We start from the raw sequence: 26,437 nt of genomic DNA, 5'->3' as shown, positions 1-26,437 counted from the left end.
CCCAAGACAGAAAAATATAAAAAAACAAGAACAGACATTACACATTTTTTATATTCAGGGACTCTATAGTAATAGGGACTGTTCCCCAGGACTGGCGCATTGCAAATGTGGTGCCAATATTTAAAAAGGGGTCAAATGGTGACCCCAGGAATTATAGGCCTGTTAGTTTAACCTCCGTTGTATGTAAATTGTTTAAGGGTTTTCTAAGAGATGCTATTTTGTAGTATCTTGATAAAAATAAATGTATGACCCCATATCAGCATGAGGGATCGTTCCTATCAAACTAACCTGATCAGCTTTTATAAGGAGGTGAGCTCCAAATTGGACCAGGGGGAATCACTGGATGTCGTATATCTGGATTTTTTCAGAGCATTTGATACGGTGCCACACAGAAGGTTGGTGCATAAAATGAGGATGCTTGGACTGGGGGAAAATGTGTGCAAGTGGGTAAGTAACTGGCTCAGTGATAGGAAACAGAGGGTGGTTATTAATGGTACTTATTCTGATTGGGTGACTGTTACTAGTGGAACACAACAGGGGTCAGTCTTGTGTCCTGTCCTATTTAATATATTTATTAATTACCTTGTAGAGTGAGTGGTTGAATAGTAAAGTAGCAATCTTTGCGAATGATACTAAACACTGTAAAGCGGTAAACACTATAGAGGACAGTGCACTGTTCCAAATGGATCTGGATAGGTTGGAGGTTTGGGCTGAGAAGTGGCAGATGAGGTTCAACACTGGTAAATGTAAAATTATGCACATTTGGAAGAAGAAGAAAAAAGGCAAAAATAGGAGAGCGGACAGGTTCGATGTTTAAATGTAACCAATTCGTACAAGGATATTAAGCTCCCACTTACTTCAGCGAGAGGGGTTTCTATGTCCTTAAACCCCTCTCAATCTGGCAAGCCTTTAATCTATCACCTTAGACACGCCAAGCAGGGAACTTTGTACACTCAAGCTCTTTCTTTCGAATCTGACCAGAGTTTTGCACAGGAAACACTGCGATTCACAGTTCTTCATACAAGGTAACACATTTTTTCTATTAAAACCTTCATATAAAACCTATACATCTGGATCCGACGCGATGCGGGGACAATTCCCCTTCCTCAGGTGCAGTGTGTTGTGCCTTTTTTGTGTACCTTTTTAACGTTTCCAATGCAGTGAGCATTGTTTATTATGTGCTCCTTTTTGAAAAAAGGGGCATAAAAAGACTCATCTACCATAAAAAAAAGCTGCAACTTTATTCCACATTGAGCCAATCTTTTCATTCACTCAAAAGGTGCAATATTTATTAAGAATGTGCACCTTTACAGTAAATTTGGCGCAAGTTAGCAAAATTAACAAAAACAAAAATTCTGTCAGGAAAAACGGTATCCTACAGCCAACATTGATAAATGTCCTCCTAGCTGTCTACGTTTGGGTCATTGAAATGAATAGGTCCCATGTGTGTCTGAGAAAATGACTTTTGAAAGTTACCTGATATATCCATGCCTCAGAGGCACAAATCGTAATGCAAACCCAGCCTTATGTAAGATTCTCATTATTGCCCATAACAACCAATCACAGCTCATCTTTTATTTTACCACAGAAGTGAAAACTGAGCTGTGGTTGGTTGTTATGGGCAACATAGAGAATCTTACAATAAGACAGCTTGATAAATCTCCCCCAAGTGTTTAAAAATCTGCACGTTCGGAATTTACTGTGGATCTACTGAGTTTCCATAGTAAAATCTGTGGATCCACAATAAGTCTTCAGCATTTCTGACCTCAGAATTTGCGCAATGTGTCGCTGAGATAGTAAATGTGTCTTCCGTGCGGACATTCTGCACATTGTACGCCATGTGAATATGGCCTTACTGTGGATCTATTGTAGAGTTTGACATAATACATCTACAGCATATTTGTAACACACACTGACATGCTGCGGATTTAAAATCCATACTGTAGGTTGATTTTCATGCAAATGCAGGGAGGGTTTCTTATTTTTTGGCAATGTGTGAAAGAAAATCTATGTAAAAGTTTACTAGAGCAAATGCATTCATTTTACCACTTTAGTTGGGCACTTGATCTAGAGTTGCCCACTAGATGTACAGTGATCCCTCAACTTACAATGGCCTCAACATACAATAGTTTCAACATACAATGGTATCTTCTGGACCATTGTAACTTGAAAGACTCAACATACAATGCTAGAGACAGTCCAGATCTGCGAAACATGGCTGTCCAGGCATGCTGGGAGTTGTAGTTTTGCAACAGCTGGAGGCACCCTGGTTGGGAAACACTGACATAGACAGTGATTTCCAGCTTCCTGCTGATCTTTCTTACTGTTATATGTTAGGATTTGCTTTATCTATATTAGTTATCTACTTATTTCTATTTAATCCTCACTTTTTCTTATCTTTGGATGATATTTTGGGGCTTCAGAACCAATTACCAGGTTTCCATAGAGTTCTGGTCTCAACATACAAGGGTTTCAACATACAATGGTCATCCTGGAACCAATTAATATTGTAACTTGAGGGACCACTGTACATTTTCCTTATTCCATAAAGATTGTACACAAAGATTGTACTTTGTACTGTTATGAATTGCTATAGTCTAGTTGTACATCTGCACTTGATTCTAGTAAAGCAATGTTTCCTAACCAGTGCGCCAGCAGCTGTTGCAAACTACAAATTCAAGCATGTCTGGACAGCCAAAAAAACAGCTGGAGGCACACTGGTTGGGAAACACTGTAAAAAAAAAAAAAAAAAAAAAGGTGCTGGTTTGCAAACAATGCCTGCTCTGTTCTGCCACCCTGTGGACAGGTGGACAATTTCTCCATTGTTCTGAACACCTTGTCCTACTGTTTGTGCAGTTGAATTAACTATTCATCTATTGTTTCTAAAAAACAAAAAGTTTCCAACTGGCTCTGATCCCATTGTTGTATCCATGCCCACAGGAGCCCTGACAATGTGTAAGTTAACTATTAGGAAGCTGTAAGAAAGTTTGTTATATTCGTTATTTGGGCATATGGAAATCATAGGAGAAGGACTCCATTCTAACCATTCAACCTTGGTTTCCCCAGTACAGTCCTGTACAACACAGTCACTAATACACTGTAATACCACATATTTCAAGCATTGAAATGTCTTGCCGGGCACAGCTTCCTTTAAAAAAAGAAAAAAAAAAAGGTCATTCAGGCAGCTTCCTTTTACACTCAAATTAACCTTTTCACTGCCATAACACTATAGAAACATTGTTTGAAGATAGGACTGCACTATTTGGCTTGTGGTGATGTCCGTATTGTTGTGTTGACTGTAAATACAGGAAAAAAATATTGAGCAATGCGGATAATATCAATTAACACAGAATTAAGCTAAAATATTTAGAGATACAGTATTATTTATGTAAACATGTCCTTTTGTCTATGAAGATAATAAACACAGATTTATGGCAACTTAGTGCACTTGTATTCTTGGCTCTATTTCTCATTTTTTTTTCTTTAAATAAATTAAAGGGGTATTCCCAGCTCAACTAACATTGTAGGGCATGTCAAGTTAAATAATTTGCAAACACATTCATTTATTAAATTTGCCTCCTTCTCCTGATATCCCTGCTCCTTTTGTCCCCTCATTGCCTAGTTTACAGACCACTACTCCCCTTTAAATGACAACATTATACAAGCATATCCCTGAACAATTAATTGAGTGTAAGAGCTTGTATGTTGTATATATTAAAAAACTAAAACATTTTATTTTTCTATAAATGTGCCTAGGCTGTCTGATAACATAAAAGTAGGAAGCGAGAAAAAACGGAACCTTGTCTAGGTGCTGTTATTATTAATATACTTCCAATGACGCGTTTCGGAGGGCGTCATTGGAAGTATATTAATAAATATAATGCCTCCTGGCACTTTCTCCTTACACATTTGTGTTTGATTGTTCTGGATTTGTAAACAGCGCCTAGACAAGGTTCTGTTTTTTCTTGCTTCCTTCTTGACCACATGGGAGAAGATGTTATCCTCTCCTGTTTGACCCTGGGCCTTGCAGTTCACTCCTGGGTCCCTCCCCAGTCCCTCCTGGGATCTTGGTGCCTTGGATAATACACAAGGCGCTGTCCTCTCCCCTCTTTTTTTTTCTTTTCACAGGTCTGATAACATAAAAAGCCTGTTACTTACCACCCTCGCTTCCCTGCAGCCTCTGTTATCACGATGCCCAGTCTACAATGCACTTCGCTACTTTGTGCTCAGTAATTGACGGAGCTTGTGGTGTGCCGTCTGTAGCACCCGGAAGTGAAGCTGTCTGAAGACCAGGAGCCTTGATAACAAAGGCTGCAAGGGAGCGGGGGAGGTAAGTACAGGCTTTTTATGTTATCAGCCAGCCTCGGCACAATGATGGAAAAAAAAAAACATAAAACATTTTTGCTGGATAACCTCTTTAAAGGGGTTATCCAGGGATCTAAAAAACCAAAAAGTACTCCAGATGTTGTGGAATGTACTTACATAGTCCCCCAGGTTTGTCCTAGCAGTTTATTGCTCCCCGATGTTATCCTTTGCCCACTGCTCCATTTTCTTCTATCTTCTCCTTCCTCCTGCACACCCTATTGAAATTACATTTCCCAGCAGTTCTCACTGCTCAAACTGTTAGAAAGGGAGTGTGGCTTGTCAGTATTATGCTAATAGGGGTCATGGCTTGATGAGCTATGATAAAGTGGCTTGAGTGGGGTGGCTTGAATGGATGATTGTAGAAAGGGGGCACAGTTTATTGATATGACATCAGACAATAGTGTCTTATAAGGCGAGGATGCCGAAAGCAAGGAAAAGGTTTCACATGATCTCTGTCTCTGTTGGCAGGGGCAGAGGGGAGAGAGGAGACAAAGTGGACAGGGGGTGGCAGGTTTTTCTTTACTTTCTGCCTGTGACAGCACATTCCTACAGGGGAAATGGCCTAGTACAGATAATAAGTGTATATTGCAAAACAGTTGGACTGGGCAAGAGGGAACAAAATATAAATAATTTGTGCTATCTGGAATACCCCTTTAAGTTCGGTCATTATTTCACACATTTACTTTTCCATTGCCTGCAGACTTGGCAGTTATATCACCCCTGCAGTTTGTTTTATATATATATATATATATATATATATATATATATATATATTTCATGTGGCAGGGACTATCTGACACTAAATTGCATTCTTGGAAAATACAAAGTAAAATTAAGTATGTAAAGTGACATCATGTGACACATGACAGGCCTTTATCTACATAAGCACACTTCCCTCTGTGCCATATGAATAGTAACAGACAATCAGATGGCAGTTTTCACTTACAGAACCTTCACACTGATTGCCTGTTGGTGCCTCCGCTCTTCTTGCTGTGCTATTGCTATGGCTGCTCTCTCCCACTGTGTCCTGACCACAGCTCCATGTTTATCACCAATCCTGGGCAGGTGCACAGGGAGCACACAGGCACAGACCAACATGCTTATCGTCATGTGGCGGAAAGAGCAGCTGGTGGAGGTGCGCCATGACCGGAACACCAGCAGAGACCAACGTGCTTATCACCATGTGGGGGAAAGAGCAGCTGGTGGAGGTGCGCCATGACCTGAACACCAGCAGAGACCAACGTGCTTATCACCATGTGGAGGAAAGAGCAGCTGGTGGAGGTGCGCCATGACCTGAACACCAGAAGAGACCAACGTGCTTATCACCATGTGGGGGAAAGAGCAGTTGGTAGAGGTGCGCCATGACCTGAACACCAGCAGAGACCAATGTGCTTATCACCATGTGGGGGAAAGAGCAGCTGGTGGAGGTGCGCCATGACCTGAACACCAGCAGAGACCAACGTGCTTATCACCATGTGGGGGAAAGAGCAGTTGGTAGAGGTGCGCCATGACCTGAACACCAGCAGAGACCAATGTGCTTATCACCATGTGGGGGAAAGAGCAGTTGGTGGAGGTGCAGCTGGTGTCCAGGGCATTCGATGGAAGGCGGGTGGAGAAGAATGGGAGGACTCGCTCAGGCGCCCCCCTCATCCAACAGCTCCATGTGCACCGCCCCATGATTGGTGATAAGCCTGTGCTGATTGGTGATAAGCCTGTGCTTATTTCCATGTGGGGGAAAGGGCAGCTGGTGATAAGAACATGCCCAGGATTGGTGATATGCATGTTGATCTTGGCTTGAATTTATTCATTGACACAGAAGATCTGCCCCTCTGGACTGTTATTGAACAGGAAGTTTTCCCTTCCACTCCATTTGACCTTTTGCCCCGGATTTCCCAGGGACAGCGACCTATGATATTGTGCCCTCTCCTATCTTCTACTTTTACTTTAATTTGATCTCAGCACATATGCCTGCAGCCAGGTTATTTTTTATCATGGCTTTTATCCTAGGCCTTCAATTACAGGCTTTCCTATGTTGGCTTCACAAGTGTCTCTGTTGGGATCTTTATGCGTAAACTAAGGATTTGGCATAGGGAGCTTTCTAACCTGTCCACAAAAATGCTGAGGGTTAAAGCCTCTCAATAAAACTAAATAACCAATTCTTTGACTACTCTAAAGGCCAGTTCTCTGGATATTACTGTATCCATGGTTTCTCTTATGGTTTTACATGCCCTTTATATTATTAATTCTAACATTCTGCCCTACTCATAATTTCTCTTATGTTTCACTGGGAAGCTAACTGAATGGCAGGATATGGCTTTTTGGATGGACAAAATATTTATTAATATGCCTTTGGTAGAGGCCAATTATAAAGTGTATTTTAGATGGTACTATGTACCTGATTACATAGTGAAAATAGCCCCTACCCATTCCACCCTTTGCTTTTGTAATTGTGGTGTTCAGGGTCCCTTTTTCATATTTGGTGGGAATGCCCCAAGGTTACACATTTTTGGAGAATTTTTAACATGCTTTACTCCCCTTCCAAGGTAAATGTTATGTTTTTTCCTACCTATGCCCTGTTATATAAGTCTCGGTATGCCTAAAATCCCCATAGCAACCTCTTGGATAAAGATAGTTGTGCCAGAAAGTTAAACAGATTTGTAAATTACTTTTATTAAAAAAAATCTTAATCCTTCCAGGTACTTATCAGCTGCTGTATGCTCTACAGGAAGTTCTTTTCTTTTTGAATTTCCTTTCTGTCTGACCACAGTGCTCTCTGCTGACACCTCTGTCCATTTCAGGAACTGTCCAGAGTAGGAGCAAAACCTATCCTGCTCTGAACAGTTCCTGAAATGGACAGAGGTGTCAGCAGAGAGCACTGTGGTCAGACAGAAAAGAAATTAAAAAATAAAAGAACTTCCTGTAGATCATACAGCAGCTTATAAGTACTGAAATGATTAAGATTTTTTTAATAGAAATAATTTACAAATCTGTTTAACTTTCTGGCACCAGTTGATAAAAAATAATAATAATAATAATGTTTTCCAGTGGCCTACCCCTTTAAAAGTAATCTGACAGCAGGGTCACTCAGACTAACTTAAATACGCAGGTAGATATTGTGAGTTACCCTGTTTCTAACACTTTTTACCAGGTAAATATCTCTGCAGCCATTCAGAAAATATTCATCTAGTTGCTAATGTGTTTTTTACTTCATTACTGCATTAGTGGCGAGCTCCAGCTGTATGTGCAATGCTTTCTCCTGCCCGTTTCTGTGATTCTATATTATATAGATTTTTCAGTTGTGCTACTATAAGGCTGAAGATGCCTGTTACATGGTGCTTACCTGGTTATACTTGTTGATTCCTTTCTATTTCATTTGCTGGTGTTGACAAGTCTGCAATTATATAATACTGCAAAAGATCCACCAATGCAGAAAATGTACAAAATGTATAATAATTTTATTAAAGCTAGATAACGTACAAACATGATAAAATCTCTCTCAAGATATATTTGGAGAGAACAAGAGCAAGGATATGCTTTAAAAATTGCAAATTGAGGCAGGCGTAAAAATCTGGCAGAAAGTAGATGACAGTTCACACTGTATGCATGGGTGAGGTATAGCAATGATAAGTAAACAAAGGTATTGGCAAATTTGTAAATGGAGAAAAGAAGGAAAAGATGATAAAGGAGTACCAAAGGTAATTATTGTGCTAGCCGGATCCTAATAAAAAGATGTAAATGCTTAAGCATAAATAGTACAGAAAATAAAATAAAAAAGACCATGAAGCAAACATATAAGAAAACTACCCCACCCAATGCAACCAGGTTGTGAAAAACAAGTACAGAGACATAAGATTCAGGTTACCGACCCCAGTTACCCACCAGTCCTCTGATGCATTTCGCCATTCAAGCTTAGACTTACAATCTGTAATTAGTTTTGCTTATACTTCATGTGATCTTTATATGTCACTGTATTGCTTTACTGACTGTACTGACTGTCTTAAAAAAAAAATAGCTGGATCATGTGAACAATGTGAACAATGACATATATTTACCATATGATACTTTATTAAATCTAGTTAGCAAGCATGAACAAACCAACAGAAGGGGGACTGTGAACAGGGCCGGTTTTAGGCTTAGCGTGGCCCTGGGCAAAATCAAAAGTGGGGCTCCAAAAGTCGTAATAGTGCACTAACCAGATTTGCACATTTTTAGTCACTTCAAATACCATAAAAAAATATCTAAAATGCAATTGAAAAGTCCCATCAAAACAAAAATGGTACCAATAAAAACTACAAATCAAAGTGCAAAAATGAGCCCTCATACATCCCCATATACAGAAAAAAAAGAGTTCTAGGTATCAGAACAGTACAATTTAATATTTTTGTATAGTTCCCCCACTTTAGGATGGCAGTATAGTTCCCCCACATTAGGTTGGCAGTTTAGCTCCCCCCAAATTAGGTTGGCAGTTTAGTTCCCCCACATTAGGTTGTAGTTCCCCCACATTAGGGGGTATAGGTCCCCCCACATTAGGTTGTCAGTATAATTCCCCCACATTAGGTTGTCAGTATAGTTCCCCCCACATTAGGTTGTCAGTATAGTTCCCCCACATTAGGCTGTAGTTCCCTCACATTAGGTTGTAGTTCCCCCACATTAGGCTGACAGTATAGTTCCCCCACATTAGGTTGGCAGTTTAGTTCCCCCACATTAGGTTGTAGTTCCCCCACATTAGGTTGGCAGTATAGGTCCCCCCACATTAGGTTGGCAGCATAGTTCCCCCACATTAGGTTGGCAGTATAGTTCCCCCACATTAGGTAGGCAGTATAGTTTCCCCACATTAGGTTGTAGTTCCCCCACATTAGGTTGTAGTTCCCCCACATTAGATTGGAAGCACTGTTCCCCCACATTAGGCTGGCAGTATAAGTACCCCCACATTAGGTTGTAGTTCCCCCACATTCGGTTGGCAGTGTAATCCCCCCACATTAGGTTGTAGTTCCCCCACATTAGGCTGGCAGTATAAGTCTCCCCACATTAGGTTGGCAGTATAGTTCCCCCACATTAGGTGCAGTATAGTTCCCCACATTAGGGGCAGTATAGTTCCCCCACATTAGGTGCAGTATAGTTCCCCCACATTAGGTGCAGTATAGTTCCCCCACATTAGGTGCAGTATAGTTCCCCCACATTAGGTGCAGTATAGTTTCCCCACATTATTAGGTGCAGTATAGTTCCCCACATTAGGTGAAGTATAGCTCCTCCACAGACATACATCCTTCAGCCACATACAGTGTATGGCTGGAGGCTGTATGCCTGTGTACTGCCCCACTTCAGTGCTCCGTCCACCAGTCCTCCGGTCAGGGGTCACAATCTACTGCTATGGCCTAGAGGCGTCCTACTCCTTGATGCTCCATTTCTCCATTCCTATGGGCGCACGCACGGGACGTCAGTGACGTCCCTGCGTGCGCTACCTCCCGGAGGCCCCTGCATTCTTAAAGTTGACGCGGGGCTGCAGAAAGATAACCGGGGCATCCTTGTGTCCCGAAAAGATCTTTCGGGACACAGGGACGTCCCGAATGATGGGGCCCCCTGCGGGCTGCTCAGTGGCGGATCCCCCCCCCCCTGGATCCGCTACTAAGCAACCCGCAGGGGATGCCCTGGGGGATGGGGGCCCTGGGAAATTGCCCGGACTGCCCCACCCTAACACCAGCTCTGACTGTGAAAAACCAAAACAAGAATTACAGAAGGAATTCCCCGGACATTATTCAGGGTTATAAAACTGTGAATTCTGCTACTCAAGTAATCAGCAACATAACATAGCATTACAATTGTAAGTACTTAAGTGTATCACATGAAGAGATCCTGTCTAGTCACATTCTGTGTGTAGACAGCAACAGCTCATTTCCTTCCAGTGGAGAACTATGCGGCATGCTTTCATTGACCAATATGTCATTTATTTTTCTGTCATTCCCCAAAAAGGAAATGATTTTGTACCCTCCCATGGACTTTGGCCTCTGACTCCAACATCCATGGGCATAGATACATTGTGTGACATCTTTCTTTCTTATCAGTTTATCATACTTTTTAGAATTGTCAATATGTAATAAACTAAACATGTTTGAGCTTATTAATATTTGCAAGTAAGGCTATGTTCAAATGTCGAGGTTTTTAATTGCAAGTACTGAATGCAAAACAAGAAACAAATAAAAAATCAAGGAAATATATTAAGAAAAAACGGAGATGTCTCCTCTTTTCAGTATGAATACACCCCAATTAAAATCATGAAAACCAAGGCAAGTAATTGGATGTATGGTAAGGTCAGTTCAGACTCTTTTGTAGATATTTCTAGTTGTTACATATGATTTTGCACAGAAAGCATGTCAGTCTATAAATCATGTTTACATAGCATAATGTCTTGACTGGGGAGCCTTAAAGAATACCTGTCAGCCAATAAAACTTTTAATATAGTGTTCATTGTGTAATTAGCAGAAATTTTCCCATTCACTTGCTTTTAAAATGATCACTATAAATATGTTTAACATGTAATAGAAATAATGGCCACTAGGTGGCTCTGTTCTGTTCCCTGCCAAAATTAATACAGTGAGTTTGGTCTCCTCCCGGGCCTGGCAGGAGACCGAACTCAGGAAGTGTTTCTCTGCACTGAGATTGATTGACAGCTGCACAGAGCCTCACTGAAAGCTGCACAGAGCTTGAGGTCTTCTATTCATCACAGCACTGCAACAATGTAAGGGCGGAAGTGGCCCCCCAGCAGGCTTCAGTGATGTCATGCCTTCTGGGAAATGCCCATTTTCTCCTGCTGGGAGATTGCACTATGTGAGCAAGAATAAAGGTATTGTAAGGACCCAAGAGCTTTTGTTTGGTCTTGTTTCTATGGTTACACCTGTTTGCTGAGACTGGTCAGCTTACCTTGATCAGAGCACCTGTTCTGGCTCCTATATAAGCTGGCAGTCTGCTCTCACACCTTGCCCTGCTAAAGAGCTCTGTGTACTCCTAACTAGCATTTATATTATATCTGTATATCTGGCATTTTTGACCCTTTGACTCTTCTCCTGGCTTTGCGAATTGGCTTATCCGTAACCTCTTGGTATCTACTCGAACTGTGGACAGCGACTTATTGTGTATGTTTAGTTATTTTTCTGTTAGTTTAAGTGATTCCATTCTGTGTCCCGACCTCTGTCTGCATTATAGTTTATTATTTTGACTGGACTGCCCTCACTAATTGTAAGTAGGGACCGCCACCATGTTTATGGACCCGCTACCTAGGGCGGGTACGTAAGCAGGCAGGGATAGGGGGATAGGGTAAATATATAGTGTGCGCTCCTTCCCTGCACATACATGCTCCTTCCCTGCACAGACAGGTATGATACAGAGCTTTTTAAAGCTCTGAATTTTTTAAGGGTGGGAGAAGTGTTAGGAGCAGTTAGGGAACATAGCCTGAGTTAGTTTACAAAGTAACATAGTTCATAAGGTTGAAAAAAGACCAAAGTCCATCAAGTTCAACCTATAACCCTAATGAGTCCCTACTGAGTTGATCCAGAGGAAAAGTTTATTTGGTGACAGGTACTTTTACAAGTACAGTATCCTGCGCATATTTGATGTGCAGGATTTAGAGGTGGAGATTTCAATGTATACACAGCTTCAAATTTGCAGCTTCAAATCCTGAACATCAAATAGGTGCAGGATACCTTACCTGTGAATAGACTTTAAAGGCTCCCCAGTCAACATCAATATGCCAGTCAACACATTGTGCTCTGTAAACACGATTAATAGACTGGCATGCCTTCTGTGCAGATAGGGAATACCTGTCTGATCGCAGGGGAGGGGTCCTCTATGATCTCCTGCCCAGCACCCCCGCTCTCCCCATGAAGGAAGCTGTGTCGACCACTGCATGAAGTGGTGGCCAACACGCCCCCTCCAAGCATCTCTATGGGAGAGCCGGAGACACAAGAGTGCTGTATCTCTGGCTTTCCCATAGAGATGCATGGAGGTGTTTCATCAGCCGCTGCTTCATGCCATTGTCGACACAGCTTCATTTATTGGGAGAGCCGGGGTGCCGAGCAAGAAATCGCAGGAGGGTCCCAGCAGTCGGACACCCCACAGACACTTGTCCCCTATCCTGCGGATAGGGGATAAGTTTTCCGCAACTGGATTACTTCTTTAGAAGTCCCCAGTATAGGTTATGGTCACACATATCTTATACATTGCAGATTGAATGCTTCAGATATGATACTGTTGGTTTTATGATCAATGAATGAATTAATAGACATTAGACAAATACAGTAGTTTTGAACAACTGTATATGGATACATGTGTATTAAAGTACCCTTTGCCATCTAGAGCAAATAATACTCACTAGGACCAGCCATACTAGTCTTATATACAGTCATGGCCGTAAAGGTTGACACCCCTGAAATGTAGAAAGAAAATGAAATATTTCTCACAGAAAAGGACTGATTTCAGTTATTTTTTCCAAAGGGTGTGCAACCAATTATTAAGTTAAGGGTGCCAATTATTTTGTCTATCACATTTTTGGAGTTTTGTGTGACATTATGTACAATTTTCTTTTTTTCCTGACTTTTTTGATTTAGTTCCAATATACACAACCGTATGTTTCTTTAGGCTATATCTAGTGATCAGTGGGGGTCTCAGCATTGAGACATTGATTAAAACTTTTTCCCCGTCTGTGCGACATATAAAAAAATTTTCTCATCTAAAATTAGTAAGCCTATAGTCTTGTGTATACAAAGGCATAAGTGGGTTGTTACCTTTGATAAAGTTTGACATGTGCGTCCACATATCTTACCCTTGTATACTATGAGTAACTGATGGACGCAACAGAGTCAAGATCAATAGAACCAGGTTAGTTTGTTCACATTTTCTTGTTTGCTTGTATTTTGCTTAACCTTCACAAGCATTTTTGTAAACCAATTGGAGTTTGAGTTTACTGAACTCCAAAATCCTGCTGGAATTTAGGGTAAGAGATTTAAAGGGAGTCTGTCAGTGGTTTCCCATAGTGTGACTAATCACAGCACAAAAAAACGCGAAAAAAACGGATCGTGCGTCATCCCTACATAGAACAAGGACCAACAAGACAACTGACAACCAGGTGAGGTGCATTTTAGATTATAACTCTCGTAGCCATGAGATTAGGCAGATACTTGAACAGCATTGGCCCGTTCTACAAGTGGATGAGACACTAAATGGTATGATACCTTCGAGACCAGCGATTGCATATAGACGGAATAGAAACTTGAAGGACCTTCTGGTGAGGAGCCACTATGAGACTGAGGAGCCATATTTATTTGGCTCCAAGGGCCCCAAAAACGGCTGCTCCCCATGTGGTAAATGCCTTGCATGTAGTAATATATTACGGACTGATATGTTTCGCAATTCATCCTGTACCAAGTCATATGAAATTAGGCAGAAAATAAACTGTGTAACCAAAGGGGTGGTATATGTTGCACAATGCCCATGCGAATTGCTATACGTGGGCATGACCACCAGGGAGCTCCGCCGACGGGTCAGAGAGCATATCCTGGATATTAATGCGGCAGCCAATGAAACAAACCTTCAGTCTTTGAAAACCCTACCAAGACACTTTAAACTTAAACATAACAGTGATGCCACTCTCCTCAAATTCATAGGTATCGACCACGTCCCGGTGGGTATCAGAGGTGGCCAATGGAAGAAATTGGTTGCACAAAGAGAAACGCGATGGATCTTCAGGCTGGACACACTTGTACCTCACGGCTTAAATGAGGTAAACAGCTATGCCCCATTTTTGTGAGGAGTATTGGTTGGTTTCTGAGCTCGGATTTTTATTAGTGTGTGTAATTAATGGGTTTTAAGTGATTTTTTAGCAGCTTCCATTTTGTTTTAACTGTTGTTTATTAATTTATTCCTTTTTATCTGATTGTCTATCTAGATGTGTTATGAGACTTACCAACCAGGGCCATCACGTGACTACTTCTAGCCTCCTTCTATCGTTGGAGTGACCTTACCACCGGAATCATGTTGGGACTCTCTTTCTCTTATCAATTTTAAAACATACTTTTTTATGTACACTTCCAGGGTCACAATCCTCTCTCTATATATTCTTTTACATATATTTTTAATACTTTTTTTATATTTATTATTAATTTTATTACTAATTTTCAATTAATTATATATTCCTTGATACGATATTTTTACTCCCACTTCTTATACCCTATGTTTTTTTATGCATGATTACAATCCCTCTTTCTTCTTATCACCTCATCACACTTCTACACAGGCCTTTCAATCACATATATACGTTTTTCACTCATACTATTCACTTCTTTCATCCCATCTTACACTCCGTACACTAATCTCACACTACACTGTCACTCCCCTATTTTATATTTTTTCTATATACCCACATTTTTATGCCCCTCTTTGTTTATTTATATTATTTTTGGGGCTCTAATCTAATTGCTTAAATTATATTTAACATTCACAGCTACCCATTTATTTATTTAATTATGACAGCGCTACTAATTATTAAGCCATTTTTCATATTTCCACTTTTTCACACATTCATTGACATTATGGTTCCCCCCCTTTTTTACTAGGTAGATTTTTATATAGGTTTCTTTTTTCTCCCCCTCTTCCCCTCTTCCCCCTTTTTCCCCCCCCCCCCCTTCCTTTCCCCCCCCCTCCCCCCTTTTTTTCCTGCATGTCACTTTTATTTTGTCACTGTGTGTTCACCTTGCACTTGACTTTTTTTCACTGTTGTTCTGTTGTTTTTTTTTTTTTTTTTTTTTTTTTTTTTTTTTGCACGCGATGCACTTTACCTTGATTCTTCATGATGCTGTACTGCCTTTGTGCAGTGCAGCTGCATGAATATCTATATAATAAAATATATGAATATATGAAAAATATAATAATATGCACTTGCATCCACATAACATGTGACCCTAGTATTATATGTACTTACCTTAAGTGTGTACTCTTTATGTATTTACTCACAATATGTACCCATCATGATATTTAGTCCCTGATATGTAATCTATAATATGTTGATATAGAAATGAATATATTTTATTTTTTATTTATGTTTGAATTGTGCCTGTATATAATTATAACTAACTACCTAGAGTTATGAATTTTCGCTTTAGTAGGGATCTCCGCATCTGAGCACTTTCCAAGCCTCGCTTTGACAGCGAGGCTTGGCTCTCTACTGGATAATGACACATCCCAGTATACGATTGGCCCGTACATCCGAGCCTCGCTTTGGAAGCGAGGCTTGGTTTGTCAGGTGATGCACGTTGACAGACGTATCTGTTTCCGGACCTCGGTATGAAAGCGAGGCTTGGTAACAGTGACCTATGGGCGATTACGACGCCCTAACTACATCACGTGCTTTTGTCCCTGGTTTTAATTGGTTAAGTCTCTGCATATATACATACCCCACACTCTATTGACCACACCCCGGAAGAAGCCTTCATTGGTGAAACGTTATGGGTGGCGGGTGGCTGTAGCATTGCACTCTCTGCTCCACTTGGTAAAGTATTTCCTTATATTGTCTAGCTTAGGGTTTGTTCTACTTATAATGCGCTTTTGATCCCCTGGGGCTCTCTCTTGCTCTCTGATTTTCTGTATTTAATTGCGATCCGAGCATTGCCGGATCAGTTCCTAATATCTATTCCACAACCCTTGAGCCGTAGCCTCCCTCATTAATTCATGGGAAACAATACTTATGTGCACTATTTATTTAACTCTTTCCCGGGCAGACAAGCATAGCCCCCGTTCTTCTCTCTCAGCATCTCTTGGATTCATGTTTACTACTATATATGTATTCTTTTAAATTATTTTAAATGTCTTGTCATTTTTCATGTTAATAAAGTATACTTTGTGTCAATTATGTCCTGTTTGACGCCTTTTTCTTTATGAATTATTCTATAATCACAGCACAGCAGCAAGTACCCACTGGATGGGCCGATTGCCTCCAGTGCCCTCCAGTGTTTTCATCCTATAGTGCTGCTTGGCTCTGTCTGCATGTGATTGACAACCTATGTGCTGTAAGTGATAGAAATGTTTAGCACTTGAGGTGAATATCTGGCCCTGCGGGCATTTGCAGCCTATTGAAATAAGTGAAAAAATGTAAAGTGTTCAGCTCACGAGCAGAAGTTCACTTTTGAAAGTCACAATGTGATGCCACGGGGGTGCTAGGAAATACCTTATCACTTCAAGACGCCAGGGCACCATACACGGTTCGATGTTGGAGACAGCATCTCCTGGGCCAGACACGGGGAGTAAAGGAACACACTGATGTCAGGATAAGGATAACTGTCTTTACTGAGCAGGGTGCATATGGTATTACATAGACAGTATTGTGCAGAGTGGAGAGGATGCAGTGTAAACCCTTGGGAGCCTTGCTGGGACTTGTGGTGCTTTTGCCCAATACATTGATACTGACTATAGAGAAGTCAGTATCAATGTATTGTCAAGGTCCTGTAGCTTTCTACGCCAGGGCATGAACTTCCACCTTGCGGGTGATCCTTGCTGAATGACCGGATAAGATAGATTTTTATCTTGGCCTTCCCTTAGAGCTTCTCCACATACCTCACACTTTACCACACTGGTGCTCAGAAACAACTGAACTTAGACTGGGGCAACTTCTCCACTACTACACTATATGGATAAGAATTTAGAGGTTCCCATTGGCAGACAGGGTCACATGGGGTGCACTGCTCCTCTCTTTACCCTTTAAGGACCCAGGACATATGGGTACGCCCTGGCTCCTTGGTACTTAAGGGTCCTGAGACCCCCCCATGTCGGCAATTGCAGTGATTCCGGATCAATCGGGTCTCTGGTGACCCGGTGATCCAGAAACAAAAGGTGGAATGGGGCTGTCCGAGACATCCCCATTCACCCTTACCCAGCAGGAGTGAGGTGGCACGGGTGCCACCCCACGATCACTTGATTGATCAGTCGGAACGACCAACCGATCACGTGATTGATTGTTGTTCCGACCGATCAATCACTGCCCTGCTGGGCGATGATTGGGGTGGCGATTGGGGTGGCGATTGGGGCCAGCGGGGTTCTTCTACCTCTCCCTGCCCGGCGGGGGTCCCCCCAGGAGCGGCGGTGGTCCCGGCGGCAGGAGCAGCGGCAGGAGCGGCGGCGGTCCCGGCGGCAGGATACAGCAGGAGGGGAGGCCTGTTCACCTCCTGTTGTTGCTTCGACACAACTCTCAGCATGCACAGCCAAAGGACATGCTGGTAGTTGCAGTTTTGCAACAGCTGGAATTCCAAATACAACTCCCAGCATGCCCTTTGGTAGTCTGTGCATGCTGGGGGTTGTAGTTATGCAAAAGCTGGAGGCACATTTTTTCTATGAAAAAGTGTGCATCCAGCTGTTGCATATCTACAACTCCCAGCATGCAAAGACTACCAAAAGGCATGCTGGAAGTTGAAGCAGTGTGCCTCAAGCTGTTGCAAAACTACAACTCCCTGCATGCCATTCGACTGTCAATGCATGCTGAGTGTTGCAGTTTTGCAACAGCTGGAGACACATTGGTTGTGAAACAGAGTTTGGGTCTTCGCAACCAGTGTGCCTCCAGCTGTTGCAAAAATAAAACTCCCATTTTAGTGAAAAAATAACAATTAATTTACACATCCGACCTTAACAAAAAGTCGTCAAATACCTGTGGGGTGTTAAGGCTCACTGTACCCCTTGTTACCTTCCTTGAGGGGTGTAGTTTCCAAAACAGTATGCCATGTTGGTTTTTTTATGTTTGTTTTTTTGCTGTTCTGGCACCATAGGGGCTTCCTAAATGTGACATGCCCCTCAAAAACCATTTCAGAAAATCTCACTGGGGCATAAAAGACACAATAATAAGTCCCTCAGTGGGCCCAACACCTGTGCCGCAGGTCTGCCTGAGGAAGTCCGAAGCCACAGGACAGCCTTTGGTGCTGGGACACTACAACATTATGTGAAACCATCTGCCAGTATACATTTTCTAGATTGTCGTGACATATTCTGTTGATTTTTTCAATGGGATTCTGCTGCACCATGCACTATGCGGAATTTCCGAAGTATAAAATTCAGCAACAGAAATTCAAATTTCAGACTCCAAAGAAAGAATTGACATGTTCATTCTTTCAGAAGAATCTGTTCAGACATGCCGGCACCTGCCACGCACAGAATGTCCATTCAGAAATGTCCTCAGTGCATAATCCACCGTCTGTATAGGCCCTAAAAATTTAAATTTGCCAATAGGCATCCTTCTGCAGATGCCAATGGGTAACAGGAATTATGGGGTGGTATTTATTTTTTTGGTATTTATTTTTAGTAAATTATTCATTTATCATAATCTAGACAGAGGATTCTTGTTCTTATTCATGTACAGTAGGTGGGTTTAACCAATAGGAATGGTTAGTGTAACCAATAGGTTACATTCACATGGCTAAAAGCTGTATGGTTTTTGAGGTGAATGTTTGGCACCAAAAAAAATGCCTCCAAAATGAAAAACCTTGAGGAAAAGCTATGCTGAATTCTGAAGTGTTTTTTGAAGCATTTTTTTTTTCAGGAAGAATTTTAACACAAGGTTTTTAGCCATGTGAATATACCATTTTTTTGTGATTCATGATGCAGATTTTGTAAAACGGAAAGAAAATTCCTTGTGTGACAAAATTTAAGAAAAATTAAAATTTTGTAACTTTTGGGAGCTTCTGTTTCTACGCAGTGCATTTTTCGTAAAAAAAATTTTTTATGGGAAAAGGGGGGAGATTCAAACTTTTATTAGTGAAGGGGTTAAAATACCTTTATTAACTTTTTTCACTTTTTTTTTGCAGTGTTATAGCTCCCATAGGGGGCTATAACACTTAATACACTGATCTTTTACACTGATCCCTGCAAAGCCATAGCTTTTCATTGATCAGTGTTATAGGCGGTCAATTGCTTAAGCCTGTATCTCAGGCTTGGAGCAATTGCCGATCGGACGCAAGGTAGACAGGTGAGGGGACCTCCGCTCGCGTGCTAGCTGATCTGGACATCGCGATTTTATCGCGATGGTCCCGACTGAGCTGCCAGGAAGCTTTCCCTTTCATTTTAGACGAGGCGATCAACTTTGATCGCCGTGTCTAAAGGATTAATAGCGCGCAGCACAACGATCGGTGCTGCACGCTATTAGCCCAGGGTCCCGGCTATCATTAGCTGCTGGGACTGACCCAGTATGACCAGTTATGGCCTGCATCCTTAAGAGGTTAAATGGTGGCAACACGTGTGAGGAAATGGGGCAAGGAAGTCTGGAAAGGCGGGTAGGCGGCATCACACTGAATGACATAGCGGCATGCAGCCTATCAGCAGCCAGCCAGCCCTGTGATGTCACAGCCCTATATATATATATATATATATATATATATATATATATATATATATTCGTCAGCCATTGCCGAAGACAGGCATTTCCCATTTTGCTGAGAGAGCAGAGACTGTGTGTGCCCTAATCAGCGTTACTGACAATACAGATCTTTACAGCGGCTAATCCAGTCACCTCAAGCCCGCATTCATTCTGATTAGAGAGAGAAGACACTGTGTGGTCACTAATCAGCATTACTGACAATACAGATCAGCCAATTGAGTTCAGTACTGGAAGCATTCACCATTCACAGACTTCAAGCAACCATAGTGCAGGCAGGGACAGCTCAGAGAGAGAGAAATATATACGCACTACGTTTTTTCTGGTTAAAGCTAATAGGGTGCAGTAAGTGTAAAAGCACTAAAAGACTTATGCACTAGATTTTTACACTTATTTCTGGTGCAACCGTACTGGGGCGTATTACCCTAATAAATGAGAAATATATACACACTCTGCAGTTTTCCTTTTTTACTGGTTAAAGCTAATAGGCTGCAGTAAGTGTAAAAGCACTAAAATACTTACGCACTAGATTGTTACGCTTAGTTCTGGTGCAACCGTACTGGGTAGAGATGAGCGAACTTACAGTAACTTCGATTCGTCACGAACTTCTCGGCTTGGCAGTTGATGGCTTATCCTGCATATATTAGTTCAGCTTTCAGGTGCTCCGGTGGGCTGGAAAAGGTGGATACATTCCTAGGAAAGACTATCCTAGGACTGTATCCACCTTTTCCATCCCACGGGAGAACCTGGAAACTGAACTAATTTATGAAGGATAAGGCATCAACTGCCGAGCTGAGAAGTTGGTGACGAATCGAATTTACTGTAAGTTCGCTCATCTCTAGTACTGGGGCGTATAACTCAAAAAAAAAAGGGAAATATATATGCACTCCACGTGTTTTCTGTTACAAGCGTATAGTGGCAGCCAGAGGAGCTACAGGGTGATGAGGAAGACAAGACAGAGGACCTAGACACACCATTGCAGTATGCAGTGGAGATTAAGACAGGGAGTCCCTTCGAGTCACTTGCACAAATGGCACAATGCATGCTCACTTGCTTGCGTAGTGACTGCCGAATTGTCCTCATTCGGCAGCGGGATGACTTTTGGCTCTTTACCTTGTTGGACCCTCACTACCAGCACAAAATGGGGGGCCTTTTTTACACCCACTGAAAGGGAGGACAAACTTACCTACTACAGAGACATCCTACTTAGTCATTGGGCCAATGCCTATCTGCACCATCGTCCAACCTCTCACAGGTCTGACTGGGGGCCCTCTGCGTTCACGTTCCACTGCAATGGCTACTGGAGAGGGGTGGGGTGCAGGAGCAGTACCAGCTCCATCATCAGCGGCCTGAGTCTACAGTCGCTTTCTTCACTCGCATAGTAAAAAAACTAATCAGTAGCAGCAGGTAGACCTTAAGAAGGACCTGAACCAGCAGGTGGTGGCAAACTTGGACATGACCCTGTCAACCCACATTGAAGATCTGCTGGACTTCTGGGCAGCCACACTGGATTTATGGCCAGAGTTTGCCCTGGAAAAGCTGTCCTGCCTGGCCAGTAGTATGCCATCAGAGCGGGTGGTTAGGGTGACAGGGTCATAGAAACCTCAAAACCTTGCCTGTCCAGCAAAAATTTTGGAAAGACTGATGTTTGTCAAGATAAATCAGGCTTGAATTAGCCAGGATTTCCACCCACCAATGCCTGATGCATCAGACTAGATTATCCATGGTGCCATACCAACACTTTGACAAAAGAGACTGGTTTCTTCTGCCTACCTGCCTCAGCCACTATTCTCATTCTGCAATGCGCCTGATGCCACACATCTGATGCCAAGTGCTCCTTCTTTCACCCACCTTTGTCAGGTATTGCCACCCACTGCCCCACTCTGTCACTGGGTCATTTTCAGGACCCCTGAGGCTGCTGCTACCTCCAGGCTCTGTCATTGTGCCACCATATGATCTCCTCATGCTGCTGCTTCTACCTCCAGGCTCTGTCATTGTGCCACCCTATGGTCACCTAATGCTGCTGCTGCCACCTCCAGGCCCTGTCATTGTGCCGCTCTGTGGCCTACATAGGCTGCTGTCACCTCCAGGCTTTGTCATTGTTCCGCCATATGGTCTCCTTATGCTGCTGCCACCTCCAGGCTCTGTCATTGTGCCACCCTATGGTCTCGTCATGCTGCTGCCACCTCCAGACTGTCATTGTGCCACTTTGCAGCAGTAATTCTAATTGCAATGCCTGTAATCTGCATGTCATACTGAATAACAGTATAATTTCACTACCCCAGCACACTCCCTATGCATTTTACGGCAAGGCAAAGTGTTCTACACCCCTATTGAGGCTCTCTGTAACCCAGAAATAGCAGTTTTTAATAGAAATGTTACATAAATAAATTTGTATCGAACCAAATTTTTTGGAAAAATTCGGCGAATCGAATTTTTGAAAAATTTCCCCATCTCTAGTTGCTATGGGCAACTCCTCCTCTCTTCCTCTACATGTTTTAAAAAATTTCCCTTACCACTCAAAGCTAATGGGGCGGCTTTCTGCCTATGCACACTATAAGATACTACTCAGTGACAGCCGCATGGGGGATGTCCACCGCTTATGATTATGGTGTGTGCTGCAGCTGATATGAAAGTTATGAAAACTACTGCAAAAGGAAAAGGAAAAATTTTAGTGAGCTGGAATCTGTCTCCCTTCAACTTGTTGTAGAAAGTGTTTTGAAAAGTTTAGATCAGTTGAGGTCTGAGAGTTCAGGCCTTGACTGATCGCTAATCACTAGATAGACCCCAGAAGTGTTCACGCTAAGCGCCTTAACTCCCACCTCTGTACCACATGATTCAGACAGTTACACAATATCTAAGTCCTATCAACAAAGAGCTCAGCTGTGCACTTTACTACCTGACCATTTTACCAATCCCTCAGAAATTTGAACAGCCAGACCCTGACCAATTGATATTTTTATAGTCTCCAACACGTCAAACATTTTTTAAAGCAACAGGTACAACTTTCAATTGCTTTGGTAAAATGAAAGCTGTGCTGTGATTGGTTGCTATTGGGAACGAAGACAGTTTGGTACATTCAGGGTATATTCAGACATACATAGTCTGCTGCGGATTGCACTATGTGGATTTTATGCTAAGAGTTTTATACCGCATACTTTTATGCTGTGGAGCATAGCATCTGCCGCATAAAATCTGCAGCATAAAATCCAAAAAAGTGTAAACTTGGCACTGGGAAATCCACGTCAGATTTGTGTAAACATACCTATAGTAAGTTTTCATAAATTTGCCCAATTGTGTCCAGATGTTAGCTGGAAGTCAATAAGGAAATATAAAGCCCTGTACCTACAATGCTGTTTTCTTTGTTGTGGGGTTTTTTCCCCCCTTGATTGTCGTTTTTGATCCAGTGGCAGTTTTTGCACTTTGTTGGTGGTGTTTTTGCTCTCATAGATGTCATAGGATTTTATAAAAAGAGGATGTGTCTAATAGGAATTCCAACTGCTGGGTCCCCCCACGATCTCCAGAAAGGGACTCCGGCAATCTGTAAGGAGCACATGCTGCAGGCGTCATGTACTCGATTCATTTCTATGGGAGCAGGGGAATAGCTATATAGGTAGCAGAGTTAGAAGTTTAGACCTAGTGTCTAAGGGGTCCCAAAGCACATCTGCTTCATGAGAGACCAGTATTATATTTGGCATATGGGGCCCTGTGGCAGTTTTTGCGTCAGGGCATAGAAGCTACAAGCTACGCTTCTGTATGCCGCAGAAATTCTGTAGTGTACACTGTGCAGAGAAATCGGAATGCTTGTAATTAAGGTGTGTACTGCAGCTTATATGAAAGCTATGTAAACTACTGCAAAAGGAAAATAAAATAAAAGTGAGCTTGTACTTGTAGAAAATGTAGCTTGAGGGTACGTTCACACGGGCGTATTTGTCAGCGGATCCGCAGCTGCCCTCTTTGTGCCTGCTAACAGCGGCAATCCGCCGCTACCAGCAGACACACTGCGATGTGTGAGTTACCCTGCAGTGTACTCGCACACATCGCGGCCACTCTCTGTGTAGCTCAGGGAGCCGGGGGAGCGGCCGCAATGTGTGGATACACTGCGACTCGCACTTCACAGTGTGTCTGCTGGTAGCGGCGGATTGCCGCTATTAGCAGGCACAAAGAGGGCAGAACTTTAGGGGCCTTTGTCAGCGAATCAAATACACCCGTGTGAACGTACCCTCAGGATACATAGCGATTATCTGTGTATAGGGAGTTGGCACCACTCTGACATACCACAGGTTTTATCAGTGCAGAACACTGTTCAGACTCAGCCATTATTCAGTGGCACTGAATAAGGTTGTTTCCACAGTATAAATGCCCCCAGTAGGTAGATTACTAATTATACATAAACTCCGTAGATGGGTTTCCCTGTATTTGTGCCCTCAGTAGGTATTTTCCTTTTGGATAAAAAAAAAAAAAAATATATATATATATATATATATATATATATATATATATGCTCACCTTTTCCCAGCTCCCCCCACAGCCACTGGCATCTGGTCTTTAATTTTCTAGGCTGCAGGCAACTTTATAGGCCTCATTTATCAAAAGTGTTTAAAAGAAAAACTGTTGTTGTTGCCTATAGCAACCAGAGTACAGGTTTAATTTCTTAAATGAGCTTGTTCAGGTCGCCAGAAACATGAATAAGCTCATTCTATTGATGTCGTAATTTCAGCAACTGAAATTCCGTAGTGTGCACTGTGCAGCTGAATCCCATCGCCAGCAATAGGATTCTGCTGCACTGGAATTTCCAACCAAAATTGAGGTTGGAAATTCCGTAGTGTGAACCTAGCCATAGACTACATAATCAAGGAATCATATGACTTGTACTAAGAAAAACGCAACTAAACCCATGCACGTACTAATTCAGACTATGGCAGTTGACATTGGACATGGAGTTGACATTGGGTTTTGTGTTTACTTTTCACTGTTTCCGTATTATTATGTATTATTTTGCTGTAAACAAAAGCGTTGTCAACAGTGCTTTTGTATAGAGCAAAAGAAAAAGAAAAAGTGCATTGCAATGTATGTGTTTTTTATTATTTGAAATAAGGTCAGTCAGTGAAAAACAGACAGATGTATGGCAGCATGTGTTTTTTTTTTTTCATTTTCAGTAGTATAAAATAGGAGTGTGGAATCCTATAGAAGTCTATGTAGAGAAAAGAAAAGAAAGGACCGACGGACGGCGCCTCGTGTATTTACCCTCAATAGATCGGGTGGTGGGTGGGGGGGGGAACCCCACAGGGCTTATAGATGGCCGCTCACCTTGAGATCTATGCAAAAAAGCATATCACCCACGATATAATCTGGGTACTGTAGTACGAGTCGCTGCTATGCCGATGGGTTGCAGGAGGAAACAAGTCGTCCTGGGAGTCAATATTAGAAGTAGAGCAGGAAAAAACCCTCAGGTATGGCGCTGCAGACTCTTGTAGACAGATGAGGCGGATGCCAAAGGTAATAGGAAAGTCCTCAGCAGGACATTTTATTAAAAAAACAATAAAAAAAACTATAAAATGGACAAGATTACGCGTTTCGGGAGGATCCCTCCCTTCCTCAGATCAGGATGATCCTCCCGAAACGCGTAATCTTGTCCATTTTATTGTTTTTTTAATAAAATGTCCTGCTGAGGACTTTCCTATTACCTTTGGCATCCGCCTCATCTGTCTACAAGAGTCTGCAGCGCCATACCTGAGGGTTTTTTCCTGCTCTACTTCTAATATAGAAGTCTATGGGCTTTAATTTGAGGCGGAATCCCGCAAGTGGAAGTTCTGCCGTGTGAAGAGACTAGGTTAACACTACAGAATTTCTGTCTGCATTTCCCCTTTTAAATTGCCGACAGAAGTTCTGCTTACTAAAATGTATAAGCTAGTCAATGGGTTTTCCGTCCACCAATTCACACTTCGTAATTTTTAAAGCAATTGTGAACGGAAATTTCGCTTTTAAATTTACACCTGAAGAATGGTGGTGCTCATTCTTCAGGCGGATCTACTCGCGGAAGCCATAGAGGTCTGAATTAGTCGGCGCTGGCCACACCCGAAATCTCTAGATGGAATTTTTCTGTTGAATCATAGTCTTAAATGTAAACCCTGTATATTGAAGGGGACAAAACACTATGGGGAGATTTACCCTTCTTTTCAAACATATGGCTTTTAACAATTTTTTTTAATCTTACTTTTGCTTACATGCGACCGATTTAAAATAGTCGCACGACCTTGATGAATAAATCGCATATAAGCAAAACCCGGGAAACCCGCTTACAAAGGCGTTTTTTAAAGCAGAAAAGTTTTCCCTTATGTTAATAGCCAAAGTTCTTTATCTACCCTTTATTACCAGTAGGGTTGCTAGAGAGTGATGGCGAGGGGGGGGGGGGGGGGGGGGGCGTACCGCATCGGATGACACCCTGACTGGCCTGCCTGGCACTAAAAAGCTGCGCTCCAACTTTCCCGCAACAAACCATCCACCCTCCTCAGAAATTAGAAAAATATTAAAAACATACTATGCCGCACCATGAATATCCGTACTCTGGAGGCTTTTTTGTTTAATTTTGAGCCTGCATTTTTTGATGCCGGAGTTTACGTCAGGAAGGAAGACAGCGCAGCCCCAACAGGCACATAAACAATAGTGAAGCCA

General features: G+C 42.2%; 1 protein-coding gene across 1 annotated transcript in view; it reads left to right on the top strand.

The window, feature by feature from the left end:
• Positions 1–370: 370 nt before the first annotated feature.
• Positions 371–26,437, top strand: part of SLC26A2 (solute carrier family 26 member 2) — a 123,547-nt gene continuing 97,480 nt past the window's right edge. The window contains exons 1-2 of the mRNA XM_056574742.1: positions 371–447; positions 10,614–10,673. Coding sequence (XP_056430717.1) covers positions 409–447; positions 10,614–10,673 — 99 coding nt within the window. The 5' untranslated portion in view covers positions 371–408. The remainder of the gene's footprint in view (positions 448–10,613; positions 10,674–26,437) is intronic.

Source organism: Hyla sarda, chromosome 4 (assembly GCF_029499605.1).
Source record: "Hyla sarda isolate aHylSar1 chromosome 4, aHylSar1.hap1, whole genome shotgun sequence".
In the NCBI taxonomy this organism is placed as follows: Eukaryota; Metazoa; Chordata; class Amphibia; order Anura; family Hylidae; genus Hyla; species Hyla sarda.
Note: the sequence above shows the minus strand (reverse complement) of the source record. Positions and strands in the feature narration are given on the sequence as shown.